The sequence below is a fragment of the Hypanus sabinus genome, unplaced genomic scaffold (genome assembly GCF_030144855.1).
Source record: "Hypanus sabinus isolate sHypSab1 unplaced genomic scaffold, sHypSab1.hap1 scaffold_1246, whole genome shotgun sequence".
Lineage (NCBI taxonomy): Eukaryota > Metazoa > Chordata > Chondrichthyes > Myliobatiformes > Dasyatidae > Hypanus > Hypanus sabinus.
In genome coordinates, this window is record NW_026779310.1 from 51,435 (window position 1) to 72,847 (window position 21,413).

Genomic DNA, 21,413 nt, shown 5'->3' on the forward strand with positions numbered 1-21,413 from the left:
GGACATGTTCAAGAAGGAATGCCTCGGGAAGACCACATCCATCAGCGAGGAGCCCCTCCCGCCGGGAAATGCCCAGTTCCCATCGGTACCAACGGGGAGGGGGGACAGGCGCCTGTAAACTCAACAATTTACAAACAGTTGTTTCCCCTCCGCCATCAGATTGCGAACGGTCCCTGAACACTTAAACACACCTTCGGTATTCTCCTCATTTTGCAGTATTTATTAACTTCCCCGATTTACGTTATTTTTACATCTTTGCACCGCACTGAAGTCACGTTGTACTTGCAGGAAAGGTCGGTGAGGCCGCGCTTGGAGGGCGGTGTTCAGTTCTGGTCGCCCTCCTGCAGGAAAGATGCCACTGAGATGGAAGGAGCGCAGAGGGAGATTTACGAGGATGTTGCCGGAACTCGAGGGTCTGAGTTATGGAGAAAAGACAAGAAGGATGGGACTTTGTTCCTTGGAGAGTGGGTATGAAGACAGGGGAGGCACAGATAGGGTGAATACACAGCCTTTTTCCCCTTGGTTGGGGCATCGAAAGCTAGTATGCACAGCATTGACGTCAGAGTGGGTGGAGAGAACTGAGAGAGGAGAGGCAGGGGCTGGGTTACGAGACAGAGATAGATGGGGAGACGCGGATTGAGTTTGAGAGAAGAAGGGCAGAGTGAGAAGATGAGTCAGTACGAAGGAGGAGTAAATGGAGGGAGTTAGGTAGTTCGGGGCAGGAAACGGAGAAGAGTGGTCTAGTTGGGGACAGGGAGAGTAGGGGGGAGAATGGGGATGCGAGTAGAGGAGGCTGTGGTAGGAAGAAGAGGTAGGAGGGGATGAAAGGATGGGGAGTGAGTGTGAGGTAGATTGAATGGGGAGAAGTGGGGTGAAGTCACTTGATTGAAGTCGGCCCGAAAGGCAGTTGACAGAGACCTTGGACATCTTCAGGAATATCCGGGTACAAATATGCCGTCTTCTCGCAGATGAATCTGTAATTCCCATTGCAACTGTAACGGTAACTCGATCCGCACTTACTGCAGGTGGGCTTTTCAAAGTTCAACTCGTACATAAGATCAGAGGACACATTCCTGTTAAAGAGGGTTAGGCAATTTCAACAGAAACAAAACAGATCCAGCAGACAACCGGAGACCATCGCAAAACTCATCCCACTAATCTGCGCATCTCTCCACAGCCCCTTTTCAGCCTCTAAAATTGTCCTATGATACCGCGCTCTCCCCTCAGCCCCGGGTCCATTGCCGTACCAATCACACTACACCGCTCTCCCCTACAATCCCGAATCAGCTCCCAAATTAATCCCGCTGCACCACTCTCTCCAGCCAACCCTGTGTCAGTGAACAAACAAATCCCACTGTCTCACTCGCTCCACAACCCTGTCTTTCTCCAAACTGATCTCACTGACTCACCCTCTCCCCACAGATCTTTGTCAGAGCTCAAACTAATCCCACTGCCTGATTATCTCCCCACGACCTCGTTTCAGTCTCCAAACTAATCCCACTGTCTCACTCTCTCTCCACAGATCTGTGTCAGAGCTCCAACTAATCCCACTTCCTGACTCACTCCCCACGACCTCGTTTCAGACTCTAAACTAATCCCACTGACCCACTCCTACACCACAGAGCTGCAACAGTCCAAACCTCACTTGTCTGAGCATTTTCCAATCCAGTATGTGACGTATCGTTCGACAGCGTTGGAAACAAAAATCTGTGAAATTAAATCCCTTCAGTTAATGTTTAGAACCAGACTCTAACAATGCATATCCATGTGAAGGGACGGTACAGAGAGGGAATCACACAGTGTCTGAGCTCGGGACTATGGTGTCAGTTTCACTCTTTGTCTGACCCCAGGAGAGTGTGGTGGGACGGCGTGGAGGGAGATTCACTCTGTGTCTGACCCCGGGAGTGTGTGGTGGGACGGCGTGGAGGGAGATTCACTCTGTGTCGGACCCCGGGAGTGTGTGATGGGACGGTGTAGAGGGAGATTCACTCTGTGTCTGACCCCGGGAGTGTGTTTTGGGACAGTGAGGAGGGAGATTCTGTGTCTGATCCCGGGAGTCTGTGACGGGAAGGTATGGAGGGAAATTCCCTCTGTGCCTGACCCCGGGAGTGTGTGACGGGACGGTGTGGAGGGAAATTCCCTCTGTGTGTGACACTGGAAAAGTGTGATGGGTTGGTGTGGAGGGAGATTCCCTCTGTGTCTGACCCCGAGAGTGTGTGAAGGGACGGTGTGGAAGGAGCTTAATTCTGTGTCTCACACCTGGAGTGTGTGGTGGGAATGTGTGTAGGGAAATTCACTTTGTGTCTCACATCTGGAGTGTGTGGTGGTATTGTGTGTAGGGAGATTCGCTCTGTCTCACCCCGAGACCTCTAGATTATTTTTATCTCTTCTCGCGGTAAGACATACCTTTTCCTTGTTTGAATTTATTTCGAGGAGCCTTGAATCAAGTTCCGAACAATTTTGCCTCGCTCCATCATAAGATGTTCCAAACGTGGATATGAAATAACAATGGTCTTCATTTTTGGTCCATTCCTGGGGACACGTTGTCTCTGCAAGTCAGGAACAACAAACCGTAAATCTCCCTCCATAAATCCCGTTGCATCAGCTGGGATCAGAAAAATTTAAACTCCCTCCACACTGTCCAATCACACTCACACGGGGGCAGACAGAGATTGAAGCTGCCTCCACAGCGTCCCCTCATACACTCCCGGGGTCAGACACAGAATAAATCTCCCTTCACTCCGTCCTTTCACTCACTCCCGGTTTCGATGTGAAACTCCAACCACACCGTCCTATCACACTCTTCTGGAATAGAACGCAGACAGAATCTCACTCCACACAGTCACGTCACTCATTCTAGTTGTCCTTCGGCATCATCTCTTCCCACAGTCAGTCAGACGCAAAGTGTAGTAATTCAGTATCCGACCTGACGCATCACGCACTCCGGAGATCAGACAGTAAGGGACGCTGTTTCCACATTGTCCATTCAAACTTTCAGGGTCAGACACAGGATGAAGCGACCTTGAATTGTCCAACTTCCGGTAATTACCTCCCCCTCCCTTCCCTTATCCCATGATCATATGCCTCCTCCTCCAGTTACCTATCAGCACACTGCTGCCTCCGCCTGACGGTGAGAGATCAGTCTGTGTCTACCCACGGGAGTGTGTGATGGGTCTGTGCAGAGGGAGATTTACTGTGTCTGACCCCGGGAGTGTGTGACTGGATGGTGTGGAGGGAGATTCCCTCTGTGCTTGACACCGGGAGTATGTGATGGGACGGTGTGGAGGGAAATTCACTCTGTGTCTGACCCCGGGTGTGTGTGATGGGACGGTGTGGAGGGAGATTCACTCTTTGGCTGACCCCGGGAGTGTGTGATGGGACGGTGTGGAGGGAAATTCTCTCTGTCTCTGATCCTGGGAGTATGTGATGAGACGGTGTGGAGGGAGATTCACTCTGTGTCTGACACCGGGTTGGGAAGAAAGTTCGTAGGTTCAAGGTGAAGAACCAGTAAGGGGAAAGATCAAGGTGTGTGGGCGGAGAGTAGGGGTTAGGCTGAAAAGGTGAAGAAGGAATGTAACGGCATAGCACGATTGAGAGCAGAAGGAGGCGGAACATTCCCGGGGTCAAACTGAGAGTGGAGCTCCCTCCACACGGTCGCAACACAGTTCCGCGGTCAGACATGGAGTGCCATTCCCTCCACATTGTCCCATCACACACTCCCGTGGTCAGACACAGAGAGAATCACCTTCAACACCGTCCTTCACGCATTTCCGGGGTCAGACACAGAGTGAGTCTCCAGTCACGCCGTCCAATCACACACTCCCGGGGTGAGATACAGAGTGAATCTCCAGCCTCACAGTCCCATCACACACTCCCGGTGTCAGTTACAGAGTGAATCTCCCTCCACACCGTGCCATCACACACTCCCGTGGTTAGATACATAATGATGCTCCTTCCACACCGTACCATCACCCACTCCGGTGTCAGACACAGAGTGAATCTCCTTCCACACCGTGCCAACACACACTCCTGGAGTCAAACACACAGTGTATCTCCTTCCACACCGTCTCATCACACCGTCCCAGGATCAGGCTCAGAATGTATCTCTCTCGACACTGTCCCATCACACACTAGCGCGCTCAAGTTTTAAATGAAAGACCGCCATATACAGCGGCAATAGTCGGAGTGGACTGAGTCAGAGTGGGTCGGCTTTGGCTCAATCAGGCTTCGGCAAAAACAGACAGAGGCGAGGATTGAACGGGGACCAACTGCGCAAGCGCGTGAAAGTCATCCTGTGAGGCAGCGGGAAATTTAAATAGCGAGCAGAGGCTGACTCAGGGTGAGCACTGTTGTCCCTCAAGACTACTCATGCAAAAGGTGCATGGAGCTGCAGCTCCTGACAACCCGTGTTAGGGAACTAGAGCTTGATGAACTTCTGATCATTCGGGAGGCAGAAGTAGAAATAGACAGGAGTTTCAGGGAGATGTCACCTCTAGGAATCAGGAGACAGGCAGTTGGGTGAGTGTCAGGAGAGGGAAAGGGAATAGAAAGGAAGAGCAGAGCACGCCTATGACCGTTCCCCTCAACAATACGTTTACCGTTTTGAATACTGTTGGTGGCGACGACCAACCAGGTACAAGTTGCAGTGTTTGCGTTTCTGGCACCGAGACTGGACTCGCAGCTCAGAAGGGAAGGAGGGAAAAGAGGAGAGCAGTAGTGATAGGGGATTCGATAGTTAGTGGGACAGATAGGAGGTTCTGTAAAAGAGATCGAGAATCCCGGATCGCCTGTCGCCTCCGTGGTGCCAGCGTCCACGGTATTTCGGATGGAGTTCTCAGTATTCTCAAGAGGGAGGGTGAACAGCCAGATGTCGTGGTCCATGTAGGGACCAATGACGTGTGTAGGAAGAGTAAGGAGATCCTGAATGGGGAGTTCAGGGAGTTAGTTGCCAATAAAAGTACAGGACCTCCAGGATAGCATTCTCAGGATTGCTTCCAGTGCCATGTGCAGATGGGTTTAGAATTAGTAAGGTAGTGCAGATCAACACTTGGTTGAAGACATGGTGCAGGAGGGAGGGCTTCAAATTTATAGGTAAATGGGCAGTTGTAAGAAAACTGGATGAGTTTAGAGCATGTATTGATACCTGGAAATATGTTGTTGTAGCTGTTAGTGAAACATGGTTGCAGGAGATATGTGATTGGCAACTAAATATTCCTGGATTTCTTTGCTTCAGGTGTGATGGAATCGGAGGGACAAGAGCGTTGTGTTGCTTGACAAGGAAAATATTACAGCAGTGCTCTGGCACTATAGATGACAGGGCTCGTCTAGGGAGACTATTTGTGTGGAATTCAGGTATGTGAAAGTGATTAGTAGCACTTACAGGGGTGTATTAGTGACCACCTAATGGGGAGCTGGAAATGGAGGAGAACATTTGTAAGAAGATCGCAGATATTTGTAATAAGCACAAAGTTGTGATAGTGGGGGATTTTAATTTTCCACACCTAAACTGGAAAGCCCATTCTGTAAATGGCTGGATGGGGTTGGAGTTTGTAAAATGTGTGCAGGATAGTTTTTTTACGGCAATACATAGAGGTACCGAAGAGAGAAGGGTCAGTGTTGGATCTTCTGTTAGTGAATGAAATAGGTCAGGTGAGGGGGGTATGTGTTGGGGAGCACTTCAGATGCAGTGATCACAATGACATTAGTTTCAATATAATTATGGAGAAGGATAGGACCCAGGTTAGAGATATCTGATTGCAGAAAGACTATCTTTGAGGATATGCGAAAGGATTAAAACGAGAAAGTGGGACAACTTGTTCTATAGGAAGGATGTTGTCGAGACATGGCGGTCATTTAACGGTGAAATTTTTGAGGGTAAATATTTTTTATGTTTTTGTTAGTTTGAAAGGAAAGGTTAAAAGTTTGAGAGAGGCATGGTTTTCTAGGGATATTGGAAACGGTTAAGAAAAAGAGAGATATCGACAATAAATATAGACGTAAATGAGGTGCTCTGGGAATATAAAGAATATAAGACGAACCTTAAGAATGAAATTAGTAAAGCTGAAAGAAGTTACGAGGTTACTTTGGCAAGTAAGATGAAAATAAATCCAAATAGTTTCTACAGTTATACTAATAGCAAAAGGATAGTGAGGGATAAAATTGGTCCTTTTGAGAATCAGAACGGACAGCTATGTGTGGAGCCTAATGAGATTTGAGAGATTTTGAACGTTATATTTTCTTCGGTATTCACTAAGGAGAAGGATATGGAAATGTGCAAGGTAAACAAATAGGGAAGTTATGGAAACTATGAAGATTAAAGAGGAGGAAGTACTGGCGCTTTTAAGGAATGTAAAGGTGGATAAATCTCCGGATACTGATAGGATATTACCTAGGATCTTGATGGAAGTTAGTGTGGAAATAGCTGGGGCTCTGACGAAACTATTTCAAATGTCATTAGAAACGGGAACGGTGCCGGAGGATTGGCGTATTGCCTATGCGGTTCTTTTGTTTTAAAAAGGTTCTAAGAGAAAATCTTGCAAATAGTCTGACAGCTTGACGTCAGTGGTGGGTAAATTATTCTTAGAGATGGTATATATAATTATCTGGATAGAGAGTGTCTGATTAGGAACAGTCAGCATGGATTTGTGCTGTTTGACAAATCTTACTGATTTTTTGAAGAGGTTACGAGGAAAGTTGACAAGGGTAAAGCAGTGCATGTTGTCTATATGGATTTCTGTAAGGCCTTTGACAATGTTCCGCACGGATGTTTAGGAAGGAGGGATCAATCGTTTGGTATGAATATTGAAGCAGTAAAATTGATTCAGCAGTAGCTGGATGGGAGATTCCAGAGAGTAGTTGCAGATAAACGTTTGTCAGGTTGGAGGCCGGTGACTAGTGGTGTGCCTCAGGGATCAGTACTGGGTCCAATGTGCTTGTCATATACATTAATGATCTGGATGAGGGGGTGATAAATTGGATTGGTAAATTTGCAGTTGATACTAAGGTAGGTAGCGTGTGGATAATGAAGTAGGTTTTCAAAGCTTGCAGAGAGATTTAGGCCATTTAGAAGAGTGGGCCGAACAATGGCAGATGGAGTTTAATGCTGATAAATGCGAGGTGCTAAATTTTGGCAGGAATAATCCAAGTCGGACATACATGGTAAATGGTAGGGCATTGAAGAATGCAGTAGAACAGAGTGATCTAGGAATAATGGTGCATAGTTCGCTGAAAGAGGAATTTCATGAGGATAAGGTGGTGAAGATAGCTTTTGGTATGCTGGCCATTATAAATTAGAGCACTGAGTATAGGAGTTGGAATGTAATGTTAAAATTGTACAAGGCATTGGCAAGGACGAATTTGGAGAATTGTGTACAGTTCTGGTCACCAAATTATAAGAAATATGTCAAGAAAATAGAGAGAGTACAGGGGAGATTTACCAGAATGTTATGTGGGTTCCAGCACATAAGTTGCAGGGGAAGGTTGAACAAGTTATGTCTTTATTATTTGGAGCGTAGAAGGTTGAGGAGGACCTTGATAGAGGTATTTAACATTATGAGGGGGAGAGATTGTGTTGATGTGGATTGGCTTTTTTATATTGAGAGTAGTGGAGATTCAAACAAGAGTAAATGTGTTGAGAGATAAGGGGCAAAAGTTTAGGGGTATCACGAGGGGGAATTACTTTACTCAGAGATTGGTAGCTGTGTGGAACGAGCTTCCAGTCGAAGTGATAGAGTTAGGTTCAGTATTGTAATTTAAAGTAAAATTGGATACGTATATGGACAGGTAAGGGATGAAGGGTTATGGGTTGAGTGCAGGTCAGTGGGACAAGGTGAGAGTTACCGGTCGGCACGGACCAGAAGGCACTAGATGGCCTGTTTCCGTGCTGTAATTCTTATATGGTTATATGACCAGACGCAGACAGAGTCTCTCTCTCCACGGACCCATCACACACCCCAGGTTCAGACCTGGAGTGAAGCTCCCGGCACACTCCCGGGATCAGACACTGAGAGAAGTTCCAGTCCACAACCTTCTGTCACACACTCTCGGAGTCAAACACAGAGATTAGCTCCCTGCCCAAAGACTCGACTCACACTACCATGGTGAGACAAGAATGAATCTCTCTCTCCCTAGCCTCATCCACATTTCAGCCTTCAGATGTGTGATGAAGCTTGCAGCACACCTTCCCGTCACTCTGATCCCGGGTCAGATGCTCAGTATTACTCTTTCCACGCCGTCTCATCACACACTCCAGCGGTCAGACAACAGAATTTAGATCCTTCCACGAAGTCCAATAACGCAGCCTTGGTCAGGCTCAGTGTGAATCTCACTCTCCACGGCCGCAACACACACTCCAGCGGTCAGACCACAGAATTTAGATCCTTCCACAAAGTCCAATAACGCAGCCTTGGTCAGGCTCAGTGTGAATCTCACTCTCCATGGCCGCGACAAACACGCCAGCGGTCAGACACAGAAAGGAACTCCCTCAGCACATTCGACAAATGTCAGAAGGAGAGTGATTCTACCTCCACAGCTTCTCAACACAACACAGAGCAAAGTCTCAGACACAGAGGGAAGTTGCTGCACACTGTCACATCATACACTTCCGAGTTTAATACAATGTGAATCTCCCTCCTTACGTCCCATGACACACTTCCTGGAGAGCCACCGAGTGAGACTATCTCTGCACCGACTCATCGCGATACCCTGTGTTCTCACAGAAAGCAAGGTTTCTTCCACACGGTCCCATGGCACAGCCCCGGGGTCAGACTCCCTCCACAACATCCGATCACACAATCGGGTGACAAATAGAATGACATCCCGTCACACAGTCCCGGATTCTCAGTGAAATTCTCTGTCCACGGTATCATAACACACTTCATGGGTCAGAGATGGTGTGAATCTCTCTGGGCAATGTCCCAACACACAATCCCGCTGTCAGACACATAGTTAAGGTGGATCCATATTGTCCTATCAGACCTTGCCGGAGTGAGACATCGAGTGAAGCTGTAATGTTACGTCTCACAACCCCGTGGTCAGACCCAGAGTGAATCCACCTCCTCAACGTCCCATCACAATTTCCTGGATACATTGATAGAGTGAAACTTCCTCCACGCATTCCAATCACACACTCACCGGGTCAAACACAGAGAATATCACCCTCCAAACCATCTCTTCACACACTCCCGATGTCAAGCACAGTGTGACGCTTCCACTCTCCATGCCTGCCCTGTGATGAGGAGCGGGTGAAAGAGGGGGATGATGCCTCACCTCTTCTGCTGGTCAAAAATTTACAGAACTGGTGATGGAGATCGCTGTGTACTTGTTTAAAAACGGATAGATTAAACTTGAGCGCAGAAAGCTTGGATTGAAGAGTTGAGTTTAACTCATGATAGTTTCGGTGGCAGGTTTCCTTAGACTGACGAATCTGTGATACTGAGAGAGATGGTGAAGGATGTTTAGCGTTTACAGTGACACGTGCGTCAGTGTCACGCTACAGAACGGTCATAGAGAGTGTGGTGTCAGTGTCACGGTGAAGGGTATCACTGTGATGGATGCGCTGGTGGCACAGAGAGAGGCTTCGACGCCACCTTGAGCGGCGTGTCTGTGTGAGAGGGTCACACTCAGGTGTGTGTCGGTGTCGGGGAGAGTAAGTCGGTGCCATCGTGATTTCAGGTGTCGGTATCACCTTAAGGGGTTTGCCTGTATCCGGGTTAGGTGCGGGTAATTGCCTCAGTGAGCGGTGCATCGGTGGTATGTTGAGGGGCGATACTGTCTCGGGAAGGAGTGTTACAGTGACTTCTGAGTCTTTTTCACGATGCGGTGCGGGGCGGATCACGTTGAGGAGCGTGAAGGTGTCACGGTGAAGAATGTGTCGGTCTCATTGTGAGGTGTGTTTCCGTGTCGCCTTGAGAAGATTTTTAGTAACACGGTCAGGGGCATGTCGACATCAGTGGGGGGGTACATTGTGGACAGTGTGAGCGCCATGTTTGTGTCAGGGCGATGTCTGTGTCCATGTCACGATTGAGAGTGTATTTATGTCATGTTGGAGGTCGTGACCGTGCTACGGTGACAGCATTGCTGATGTTATGGTGAATGGCGTGTCGGTGTCAGGACGAGACTTGATTGTGTTACGGCAAATGTCCTGTCCGTGTTGTGCTGAGGGGTTTTCGTCGGTGTTATGGTATGGGGCGTGTCGGTATCACTGGGGTGTTTTACAATAACAATTCATTCCTCTCTATTTGTTTGTGGTCTGACTCCACCCGGAGACCGTTCCACTCACCATGGATCGAGAGTCCTACGACAATCACGATGAGGGCGGCTGCAACTAGGCAGAGTAGACAGATCTGACGGTACCGCATATTTCCGATGTTCTGTTTCGGCTCCAGTTCATGTGCAGCTGTAGAGAGACAATATGACTATAACGCCGTCAGATATGGGAGCATTCAGCCAAGATACCGACCATTCGGCCCATCGAGTCTACTCCATGATACAGTCATGGCCTAATCCAATTCGTCCAGTCTTTCCCTCTCCCCTGCCTTCTCCCCATGCCCTTTGATGCCCTGGCTAATCATGAAACTGTCTGTCTCTGCTTTAAATACACTCAGTGAGTTGGCCTCCACAGCCGCTCGTGGTAACAATTTCCACAGATTTACCACCGTCTGACTAAAGTAATTTCTTTGCATCTCCGCTCTAAATGGACATCCTTCAATCCTGAATTTGTGTCCTCTTGTCCTAGACTCCCCTACCATGGGAAATAACTTTGCCATATCTAATCTTTTCAGGCCTTTTAATTTTCGGAATGTTTCCACGAGCACCCCCCTCATTCTCCTGATCTCCAGGGAATCCAGCCCAAGAGCTGCCAGATGTACCTCATACGGTAACCCTTACATTCCTGGAATCATTCTCGTGAATCTCTCGGAACATTGGGCAATGTCAGAATATCCTTTAAAAATAAGCAGCACAGAACGGCACACAATACTCCAAGGGTTGTGTCACGAGTGTTTTATAGAGCAACGACATCACATCACTGCTCTTACAATCTATAATTCTAGAATTGATTGCAGACATTTATTCCTCTTGTGCATCACCGACTCAACCTGGAGAACAACCTTTAGGGTATCTTGCACAAGGATTCATTTGCGGCATTCCTGCTGGACATTTCCCTGAGAACAAGTGTTAACAATTAATGCTTCAATTTTCCTGCCATACAGCTTCATAATTCCCCTTACTCCAATTAAACGCATTCCTGACGTGTTTGTCCCTATCCCTCTCTAACCCTATTATAAGCGAAATCGAATTGGGGACTAGAACCCCAATATTCCTCTAATCCTCCACACTGCCAAGAGTGTAATCATTAACAGAGTGATTCTGGGGTTCGAGACGGCAGGACACTCAAAGCTGTGGCGCATGTTGACTCTGTCATTGAGAGGGCTCTCGGTACATTGACAATCATCAACCGTGAAATTGAATTCAATAACCGAGAGGTAATGTTACAGCTGAACAGGAACCTGATCAGGCGCCACATGGAATAATTTGCCCCGTTCAGAGACTTGGATACTATTACCTAGTTTTCTGAACCTTCCGAAAGGTTTTCTGTTCTTCTTGACGAGATCTTGAACAGCCTTTGTACACCATGGTTCATGTACCCTATCATCCTTCCCCTGTCTCTTTGGAACGTACCTCTGCAGAATGCCACGGAAAGAACCCCTGAACATTTGCCACATTCCTGCCGTACATTTCCCTTGGAGCATCTGTTGCCAAATATTGCTTCCAGATTCCCGCCAGACAGCTTCATATTTCCCCTTACTCCAATTAAAACTTACCAAACGTGTCCGTCCCTATCCGTTACCAATGCTATGGCAAATGAGATAGAATTGTGGTCACTTCCTCCAAAATGCCCTCCCACTGACAGACCTGACTCCTGACCAGGTTCATTTCCCAATACAAGATCAAGTACAGACTCTCCTCTGGTAGGCTTATCTACATATTATGTCAGGAAACCTTCTTGAACACACCTCACCAACTCCACCCCATATAAAGCCCTTGCTCTATGGAGTTACTAATCAACATTTGGGAAATTAAAATCTCCTACCACGACGTTGTTATGACATTATTACACCTTTCCAGGATCTGTCTCCCTATCTGCTCTTCTATGTCCCTGCTACTATCGGGTGGTCTATTAAAAACACCCAGTAGCCTGACCCCTTACTGTCTTTAACCCCCACGCACAGAGACTCGGCAGATATTCCCTCCCTGTCTTCCTCCTTTTCTACAACCGTGATACTACCTCTGATCAACAGTGCCACGTCCCCATCATCCCACCCCCACCCCTGCCAGTTCTGGTTTGTTCATACAGGTAGGTACAATGTACGCTGAATTTTAACAAATCCATTAACAAAATTTCATATGGTCGATTGCTCTATAGGATGGAAGAGCCGGAGTTAGGCAGAGGCAGAGAAGGAATGGAGCGCTGATACGGGGAGGCAGAAGGGAAGATAGTGAGAGTAGAAGAGAGAATGGCGAGGGAGATGCCGGATGGCGTGAGACCCAGGGAAAGTTGTCGGGTTAATTTGACGGGGTTGGACAGATCAGCCACTCGTAGTAGATGCAGCGTACAGAGACTTGAACAAGGCTATTAACAAGGGTTCAGATGCGAGACGGGTCTGGGGGATGATGTGCAAACAAAGGCGATCTCTTTGAATGCAGAGGACTAATCCGGGCTGGATGGCTGATGTAACATACACATTTAACAAGGTCCCAGAAGGAACATCGCTCTGGAAGAATTGGCTTGGCGGTAGGAGCAAAGGTTTATGATGGAAGTTCCTTTCTCAGACAGACAGCCCGGCACCAGCGGTGTTCTACGGGGAGTGGGTGGTGAGACCTGTCATCATTGTCAAATATCGACCATTTATAGCAGATTATACAGGACACGGGTGGTAAGCTTGTAGACATTGATGGCGTGTTCAACAGTCGAGACAGTTATCTCTTATTGTGGGATCTCGATTAGCAAGGGAAGAGGGCCAAGCAGTAGAAAATGTAATTTATTTCGCATATGTGTGGACTATCATATTCCAGGAATGGAAATCAATGTATAACTTTTAGTCTTCGGGAGGAACCTGGGGTGAGTGGTAAAGCAGTGTGTTGCGCCCCAGGTACATAGTTCCGGAAAGTGAGGTCAGAGGCAGGCGGGACGGCGAAGAAGGTGTCTGCCGCTCCGGCATTCATCAGGCGGGACACCGAGTACAGGGTTATGGGGGTCACGTTGTTGTTGTAGAAGACGTCCCTAAGGCCACACATAGCGTTCTGGTCTCCCTGCTGTAGGAAAGATGCCACTGAGCTGGAAAGAGCACTGAGGGAGATTTACGAGGATGTTCCGGAACACGAGGGACTGAGTTACAAAGATTTGTCAGGCTTTCGAGCACAGGGATGACCTTATAGAGGTGCATAAAACCAAGTGGGCACAGACAGGGTGAATGCGCACTGTCATTTTATTCTGGGCTTGGAGAACCGAGGACAAAAGCGGACATGTCAGAGATTAGCAGAAAGAGATTTAATCTGGGACACAAGTGACAACGCGCTGCCACAGCAAGTGGTCAATGCAGATGCAATATATCTAGTACACTTGAGACCATCAGAGTGACGTCAGTAATGTGAACTCTGACCTGCTTGTGCAGTCACCGGCAGTTCGGCGGGTCCCGAGGCGGTGGGAGGATCTTCACAATCATCGATGTGAAGTTTGTCGTTCGGAAGGTTCAGCACGGAATAGATGGATGGTAGACCGTCTGGGAAAGAAAGCCAATGTGAGACAGTGAAATAGAAGGAGGGGAGACCGGTAGGGCGTGGGGGTTGAGGAAAGAGAGAGAGTAGAGATCGTGGTAGAGCGTAGGGAGAGAGAGGGTTAAGTGAGGGAGAAAAAAGGGCCAAGAGGGAGAATCGGGTGCGAGGTGATGTGTGAAGTGCAGGTGAGAGGGATGAAAGAGTGCGGGAGGGAGGGTGAGAGTGATGGGCGGGTAAAAGTAGGAGACAGAGCAAGATAATTGAGGGAGAGCAAGTGGGGGCGATCGTGGAGATAGACTGAGATTGGATGGAGTGGAAGTGGATGGGCGAAGTGAGCGGTGTGAGGGAGAGAGTGCGCCAGTACAGCGAGAGCGGTAGAGAGGGGGAGTGTGATAGACAGAGCAGAGAGTGTGGGGAAGGGGAGAGTTGGGAAAGGGAAGTAGAGGGGACATGGCAACAGAGAAAGCAGGAGACGTATAAGGGGAAACCTGGAAAAGACAGAGAGAAGGGTTGGGAAAGGGGAGAGAGGTTGAGAGGGAGGGTGAGGGAAAGGAAGTAGTGAGCCAGAGAAGAAGAAATGGGATGATGGAGGATTATCGTGTAAGAGATGGGGGAGAAAGTGGGAGGCAGGACAGTGATTAGAGACTGGGGTTAGAAAGGGGACAGTGCTGCACACATTTCATAAAGTTCACTTTCTTCACTGCTTCTTGCCAGTCTCTTCCCTCCTCGCCACTCCCCCCAGGGTGTTTCTGCTCACCGACCATGCCACAGCACTCACTGATCACGCACCACCCCCCTCACCACACAGCTCTCCCTGCTCATTGCTCCCCAGTTTAACCACCTCTCACGGTACTCCCACCGCACAAAAATCTCATGGCATTCTCTGCACCGAACCCACCCAGAGAAACTCCTCACACCGTTCCTCTGCTCTCCCTCTGTTGCTCTGCCTCCACCGTCTCTCCGGTTCTGCCCTACTCACCTCTCGATGGAGACGGTGAATCCGGTTTTACGAGCTGCAAATTCATGTCAGCCCCGCTGTCGTTCATCCTGTCGAGGATTTTCTGCGTCTCTGAGCTCAGAAAAGGGAAGTAACCGTTGTTAGATTGTCAGACGAAGCCCGTGTTGACAAGGGGATCAGACCGACTCAGACAAACACTAGATGAGCGGCTGATAAAGAGAGGAGCCGAGAGCAGCGGGAGGACGTGCTGTGGAAGACTGAAATCGAGGGTGTGAGGCGGGGTTGACTGGATCGATGAGAGAGGCGGGAGGAAGGGTCGTGTGACTGGGGATAGACAGAGGCAGGTGCTTTTGAGGGGAAGGTGAGGGTTTGGTGGAAAGTGAAACGTGGGTGACAGGGGTCAGAAAGGAGATTGGAATGACAGAAGGGGAGTGCAAGAAGTGTGACAGAATGAGGAGAGAGAGGGTAGAAATTGCAAGGGTGGATTGTTGGAGGGAGTCATCCACAGTTAGTAAGCCGGGAAGTGAAAGGAAATGGGAGCTTTTAAAGTGGGGGTGAGGGTTCTGTCTAACGGGGTGGTGGCGGGGGAGGGGATGTGCTGTGGCGTCTGTGTGTCTGTCTATGAGAGAGAGAGAGAGAGAGAGAGAGAGAGAGAGAGAGAGAGAGAGAGAGACAGACAGACAGACAGACAGACAGACAGACAGACAGACAGACAGACAGACAGAGAGAGCGCCTCGGCTCTGCCGAACAAATACTCTCGGAGTCAGACACAGTGAATCTCCCTCCATACCGTCGCAACACACACTCCCGTGTTCAGACCACTCCCTCTCTCCCCTCCCGCCAGTCTCCAGCACGTCAGCGTTTCTGTAGTCTCCAAAACTGTGTCTGTCTCTGAGATAATAAGTGTGTGTGTGCGGGCCCAGAGATAGAACTGATAACTGTGTCTAATCCCTTGAGTGTGTGATGCGACGGTGAGGAGTGAGATTCACTCTATGACGGAGACTTGGAGATTGACGCTGTGGAGGATGCTTCGCAGTGCGTCGGATCCCCAAATTATGAAATGGGACGGAGTGGAGTGAGCTTCTGACTGGTGTGTATGTATCGGCTGTGTGGCTCACACATACCTCCTCCTCTTTTGATCTTATTTCAAGACGCTTTGAAACTGAGTTATCACAATGCTGCTTCGCCCCATCGTCTGCTCTGGAAAATAGGAGCAATGAACAGTGAATCTCTCCACAGCGTCCATTCCATTCTCCGGTAGTCAGACAGAGAAAGGGGAATGTTTCACACCGGCCCATCACACATTCACGGCGTCGGTTGCAAAGTGACTGTCTCTTCGAACCGTAAGGTTACACAGATACGCCGGGTTAGAGACAGAGCGAAGCTCCCCCTGCACTGTCCCGTAGAAGAATGCTGTTGTCAGACATTCAGAGAAGGACCAAAAACACTTTTCCCAAAATACATTCGTGGGAGCAGAAACAGAGTGGAGCTAACTAAACACAGTCCTAGCTCATACACACAGCCTCAGAACACGAGTAAACTTGCTTCCACACCGTCCGATCAAACACTCCCGGGGTCAGACACAGAGTGAATCTCCATCCACACCGTCCCATCGCACACTCCCGGGGCCAGACACAGAGTGAATCTCCCTCCACACCGTCCCATCGCACACTCCCGGGGCCAGACAAGGACTGAAACTCCCACAACACGGTCCCATCACACACTCCCGGGGTCAGACACAGAGTGAATCTCCATCCACACCGTCCCATCGCACACTCCCGGGGCCAGACAAAGACTGAAACTCCCACAACACGGTCGCATCACACACTCCCGGGGTCAGACACAGAGTGAATCTGCCGGCTCACTGTCCGATAACACAGTAACGGATTCAGAAACAGAGAGAAACAGATTCAGAAACATCCTTCCACACTCCCACTCTGCCTCTCATCAATCACCAGCGGTACTACATTCCTGCAGTTTCCGACATTGTGTCGTCTCCGAGATGATAAGTGTGTGTGAGACTAGAGGTGGAACAGAGAAGGGAGGGGGAGTGGAAAGAGAGCAGTGGACAGGTGCTGAGTTTACAGTCACTGGGAGGAAATGGTGCGAAACCACACGACTGGCCTGTACAGTCACTGACGCAGAGAAGCCGAGAACCGAGAGATCGATATCCGGTGGAAGCGAGCAGAAGTAACAGCAACGGTTTGCAAGGTGCTTGGCACTGTGTTTGACCCCGGGAGTGTGTGATGCGACGGTGTGGAGGGACCATCACACTGTGTCTGACCTAGGGAGTGTGTGATGGGACTGTATGGAGGGAGATTCACTCTGTGTCTGACCCAGAGAGTGAGTGATGGGACGGTGTGGAGTGAGATTCACTCTGTGTCTGACCACGGGAGTGTGTGATGGGACGGTGTAGAGGGAGATTCACTCTGTGTCTGACACCGGGAGTGTGTGATCGGACGGTGTGGAGTGAGATTCACTCTGTGTCTGACACCGGGAGAGTGAGTTGGGACGTTGTGGAGGGAGCTTCGACATGTGTTTGACCCCAGGGGTGTATGATAGGCAGGTGTGGAGGGAGTTTACCATCTGCATGTCCCCGGGAGTGTGTGATGGGGCAGTGTGGCGGGAGATTCACTCTGTGTCTGACCCGGGTAGTGTTTGATGGGACGGTGTAGGGGGAGATTCACTCTGTTTCTGACACAAGCAGTGTGTGATGGGAAGGAGGGGAGGGAGATTCGTACTGTGCCTGACCAGGAGAGTGTGTGATGGGACGGCATGGAGGGAGCTTCAATCTGTGTCTGACCCCGAGAGTGTGTGATGGGACGATGTGGAGGGAGATTCACTCTGTGCCTGACCCCGAGAGTGTTTGATGGGACGGCATGGAGGGAGCTTACATCTGTGTCTGAACCCGGGAGTATTTGATGTGACGGTGTGGAGGGAGCTTCACCATGTGTTTGACCCCAGGGGTGTGTGATTAGGCAGTGTGGAGGGAGATACTCTCTGTGTCTGACCTCGAGAAAGTGTGATGGGACGGTGTGGAGGGAGATTCACTCCGTGTCTGACCAAGGGTGTGTGTGTGATGGGACAGGGTGGGGGGAGATTCACTCTGTGTCTGACCCTGGGAGTGTTTGATGGGACGGTCTGGACGGAGCTTCACCATGTGTTTGACCCCAGGGGTGTGTGATTAGACAGTGTGGAGGGAGATTCACTCTGTCTGACCTCGAGAAAGTGAGATGGGACGGTGTAGGGGGAGATGCACACTGTTTCTGACACAGGCAGTGTGTGATGGGATGGTGTGGAGGGAGATTCACTCTGTGCCTGACCCCGAGAGTGTGTGATGGGACGATGTGGAGGGAGATTCACTCTGTGCCTGACCCCGAGAGTGTGTGATGGGACGGCATGGAGGGAGCTTAAATCTGTGTCTGATACCGGGAGTGTGTGATAGGCAGATGTGGATGGAGCTTCACTGTGTGTCTGATATAGGGAGTGTCTGATGGGACGGTGTGGAGGGAGATTCTCTCTGTGTTTGACCCCAGAGGTGTGTGTTTAGACAGTGTGGAGGGAGATTCACTCTTTGTCTGACCACGGGAGTGTGTGATGGGACGGTGTAGAGGGAGATTCACTCTGTGTCTGATCTCGAAAAACTGTGATAGGACGGTGTGTGGGTAGATTCACAATGTGTTTGACCCCAAGGGTGTGTGATAGGCAGGTGTAGGGAGCTTCACCATGTGTCTGACCCCGGGAATGTTTGATGGGACGGTGTGGAGGGAGATTCTCTTTGAGTCTGACCCCGTGTGTGTGTAATACGAGAGTGAGGAGGGAAATTCACTCTGTCTGATCTTGCGAAACTGTGATGGGACGATGTGGGGGGAGATTCTTTCTATGCCTGACCCCGTGAGTGTGTGATGGGACGGTGCGGAGGCGAATTCACTCTGTGGCTGGCCCTGGAAGTGTGTGATCAGACGGTGTGGATGGAGCTTCACTCTGTCTGATCCCCCGCATTCTGAAATTGGATGAAATGGAGGGGGCTTCAGTCTGGCTTCTGATCCCGGGAGAGTGTGATAGGACGGTGTGGAGGGAGAGTCATCTGTGCCTGTGCCCGGGAGAGTGTGATCGGACGCTGTGGAGGGAGATTCACTCTCTGTCTGACCACGGGAATGTGCGATGGAACGGTGCGGAGGGGCATTCACTCTGTGTCTGACCCCGGGAGTGTGTGATGTGACGGTATGTAGGGAGATTCTCTCTGAGTCTGACCCCGGGAATGTGTGATCAGACGGTGTAGAGGGAGCTTCACACTGTGTCTGATCTCCCGAATTCTGAAATGGGATGGAGTAGATGGAGCTTCAGTCTGCTGTGTACGTATCTTCTGTGTGTCTCACACATCCCTGTTCCTCTTTTGAACTTACTTCAAGACGCTTTGAAACAGATTTAGAACAATGCCCCATCGTCTGTTCTGGAAAATAGTCCAATGAACAGTGAATCTCTCTCCACAGCGTTCATTACATGCGCCGGTTGTCAGTCAGAGAAAAGGGAATCGTTCCCACCGGCCCATCACAGATTCACGGCTTCGGTTTTAAACTGAAGATCACTGCGAACCGTCCGATTTTACAGACTCTCCCGGTGAGTGAAAGAGTGAAGCTGCCTCTGCACTGTCCCATCAAATAATCTTGTTAACAGACATATTGAGAAGTTCCCCAAACACCTTTCCAAAGCACATCCCCGCGATCAGACACAGAGACAAGAACTAAAAACCCAGTACCAGCTCATACAAAGAGTTTTAGAAAACGAGGGAAGTGGCTTCCAAACCATCGCATCTCACACATCCAGGGTTAAACACAGAGCGAAACTCCCTTCACTCACCGGGGCCAGACTCGGAAAGGACTTCCTTCCACACCGTCCCATCACACACTCCCGGGGCCAGACTCGGAAAGGAATTCCTTCCACACCGTCCCATCATACACTCCCGGGGTCAGACACAGAGTGAATCTCCCTCCACACCGTCCCATCACACACTCCCGGGGTCAGACACAGAGTGAATCTCCCTCCGCACCTTCCCATCACACACTCCCGGGGGCAGACACAGAGTGAATCTCGCTCCACACCGTCCCATCACATACTCCCGGGGTCAGACACAGAGTGAATCTCCCTCCACACCGTCCCATCACACAATCCCGGGGTCAGACACAGAGTGAATCTCCCTCCACACCGTCCCATCACACACTCCCGGGGACAGACACAGAGCGAATCTCCCTCCACACCGTCCCATCACACACGCCCGAGGTCAGGTACAGAGTGAATCTCCCTCCTTACCGTCCCATCACACACTCCCGGGGTCAGACACAGAGTGAATCTCCCTCCACACCGTCCCATCACACAATCCCGGGGTCAGACACAGAGTGAATCTCCCTCCACACCGTCCCATCACACACTCCCGGGGACAGACACAGAGCGAATCTCCCTCCACACCGTCCCATCACACACGCCCGAGGTCAGGTACAGAGTGAATCTCCCTCCTTACCGTCCCATCACACACTCCCGGGGTCAGACACAGAGTGAATCTCCCTCCACACCGTCCCATCACACACGCCCGAGGTCAGGCACAGTGAATCTCCCTCCACACCTTCCCAACGCACACTCCCGGGGTCAGACACAGATTTAATCTGCCGCCTCACTGTCCGATAACAGAGTAAAGTATTCGGAAACCGAGAGAACATCCCTCCACATTCCCACTCTGCCTCTCACCAATCACCAGCAGTACAACATTCCTGTAGTTTCCGACAGTGTGTCGTCTCAGAGATGATAAGTGTGTGTGAGACTAGAGGTGGAACAGAGGAGGGAGGGGGAGTGGAAAAAGGGCCGTGAGTTTACAGTCACTTGGAGGAAATGGTGTGAAACCACACGACTGGCCTGTATAGACAGTGACGCAGAGAAGCCAAGAGCCGAGAGATCGATACCCTGTGGAAGCGAGCAGATGTAACAGCAACGGTTTGCAAGGTGCTTGACCATGTGTCTGACCCCGAGAAAGTGTGATAGGCAGTTGAAATGGGATCTTCACCATGTGTTTGAACCCGGGGGTGTGTGACGTGACGGTGGTGAGGGAGTTTCATCATGTGTTTGACGCCGCGAGTTTGTGATGGGAGGGTATACAACATAGAACAGAAAGCAGTACATCACAGTAAAGACCCTTGTGACCGTAATGTTCTGCCAACCCTTATACACTGCCTCCCATATAACCATCCACCGTAAATCCCTCCATATACCTGTCTAGTATTCTTTTAAATTTCACTAGTGTATCTGCCTCCACCAGTGACTCAGGCTGTGCATTCCAATCACCAACCACTCACTGAGTAAAAAACCTTCCTCTGATAGATCCTGTCTCTAAGAATATTTTCCAACAGCCCTCCCACCACAGACGGAAGTCTCACTGGACTATAATTATCCGAACTATCCTTGCTAACCTATTTGAAGAAGGGTACACAATCCGCCTCCCACCAATCCTCTGTTATCGTTCCTGTGGACATAGAGGACACTATGATCCTGTCCAGAGGCACGGCAATCTCTTCCCTCGCCTCGTGGAGCAGCCTGGGGAAGATTCCGTCAGTCCCTGGGGACTTACACGGCATAATGTATTTTATCAACTCCAACACCTCCTCTCCCACAATATTAACATGCTCCAGAA

General features: G+C 49.8%; 1 protein-coding gene across 1 annotated transcript; it reads right to left on the reverse strand.

The window, feature by feature from the left end:
* Nucleotides 1-227: 227 nt before the first annotated feature.
* LOC132386662 (C-type lectin domain family 9 member A-like) lies at nt 228-15,890 on the reverse strand. Its single transcript, XM_059958994.1, has 8 exons — nt 15,859-15,890; nt 14,756-14,850; nt 13,662-13,781; nt 10,280-10,396; nt 9,268-9,432; nt 2,407-2,549; nt 1,646-1,707; nt 228-1,073 (listed from the first exon to the last, which is right to left on the reverse strand). The coding sequence occupies exons 2-8, from the start codon at nt 14,820-14,822 to the stop codon at nt 878-880; spliced, it is 870 nt and encodes a 289-aa protein (XP_059814977.1). The 5' UTR covers nt 14,823-14,850; nt 15,859-15,890; the 3' UTR covers nt 228-877.
* Between the last annotated feature and the right edge of the window lie 5,523 nt (nt 15,891-21,413).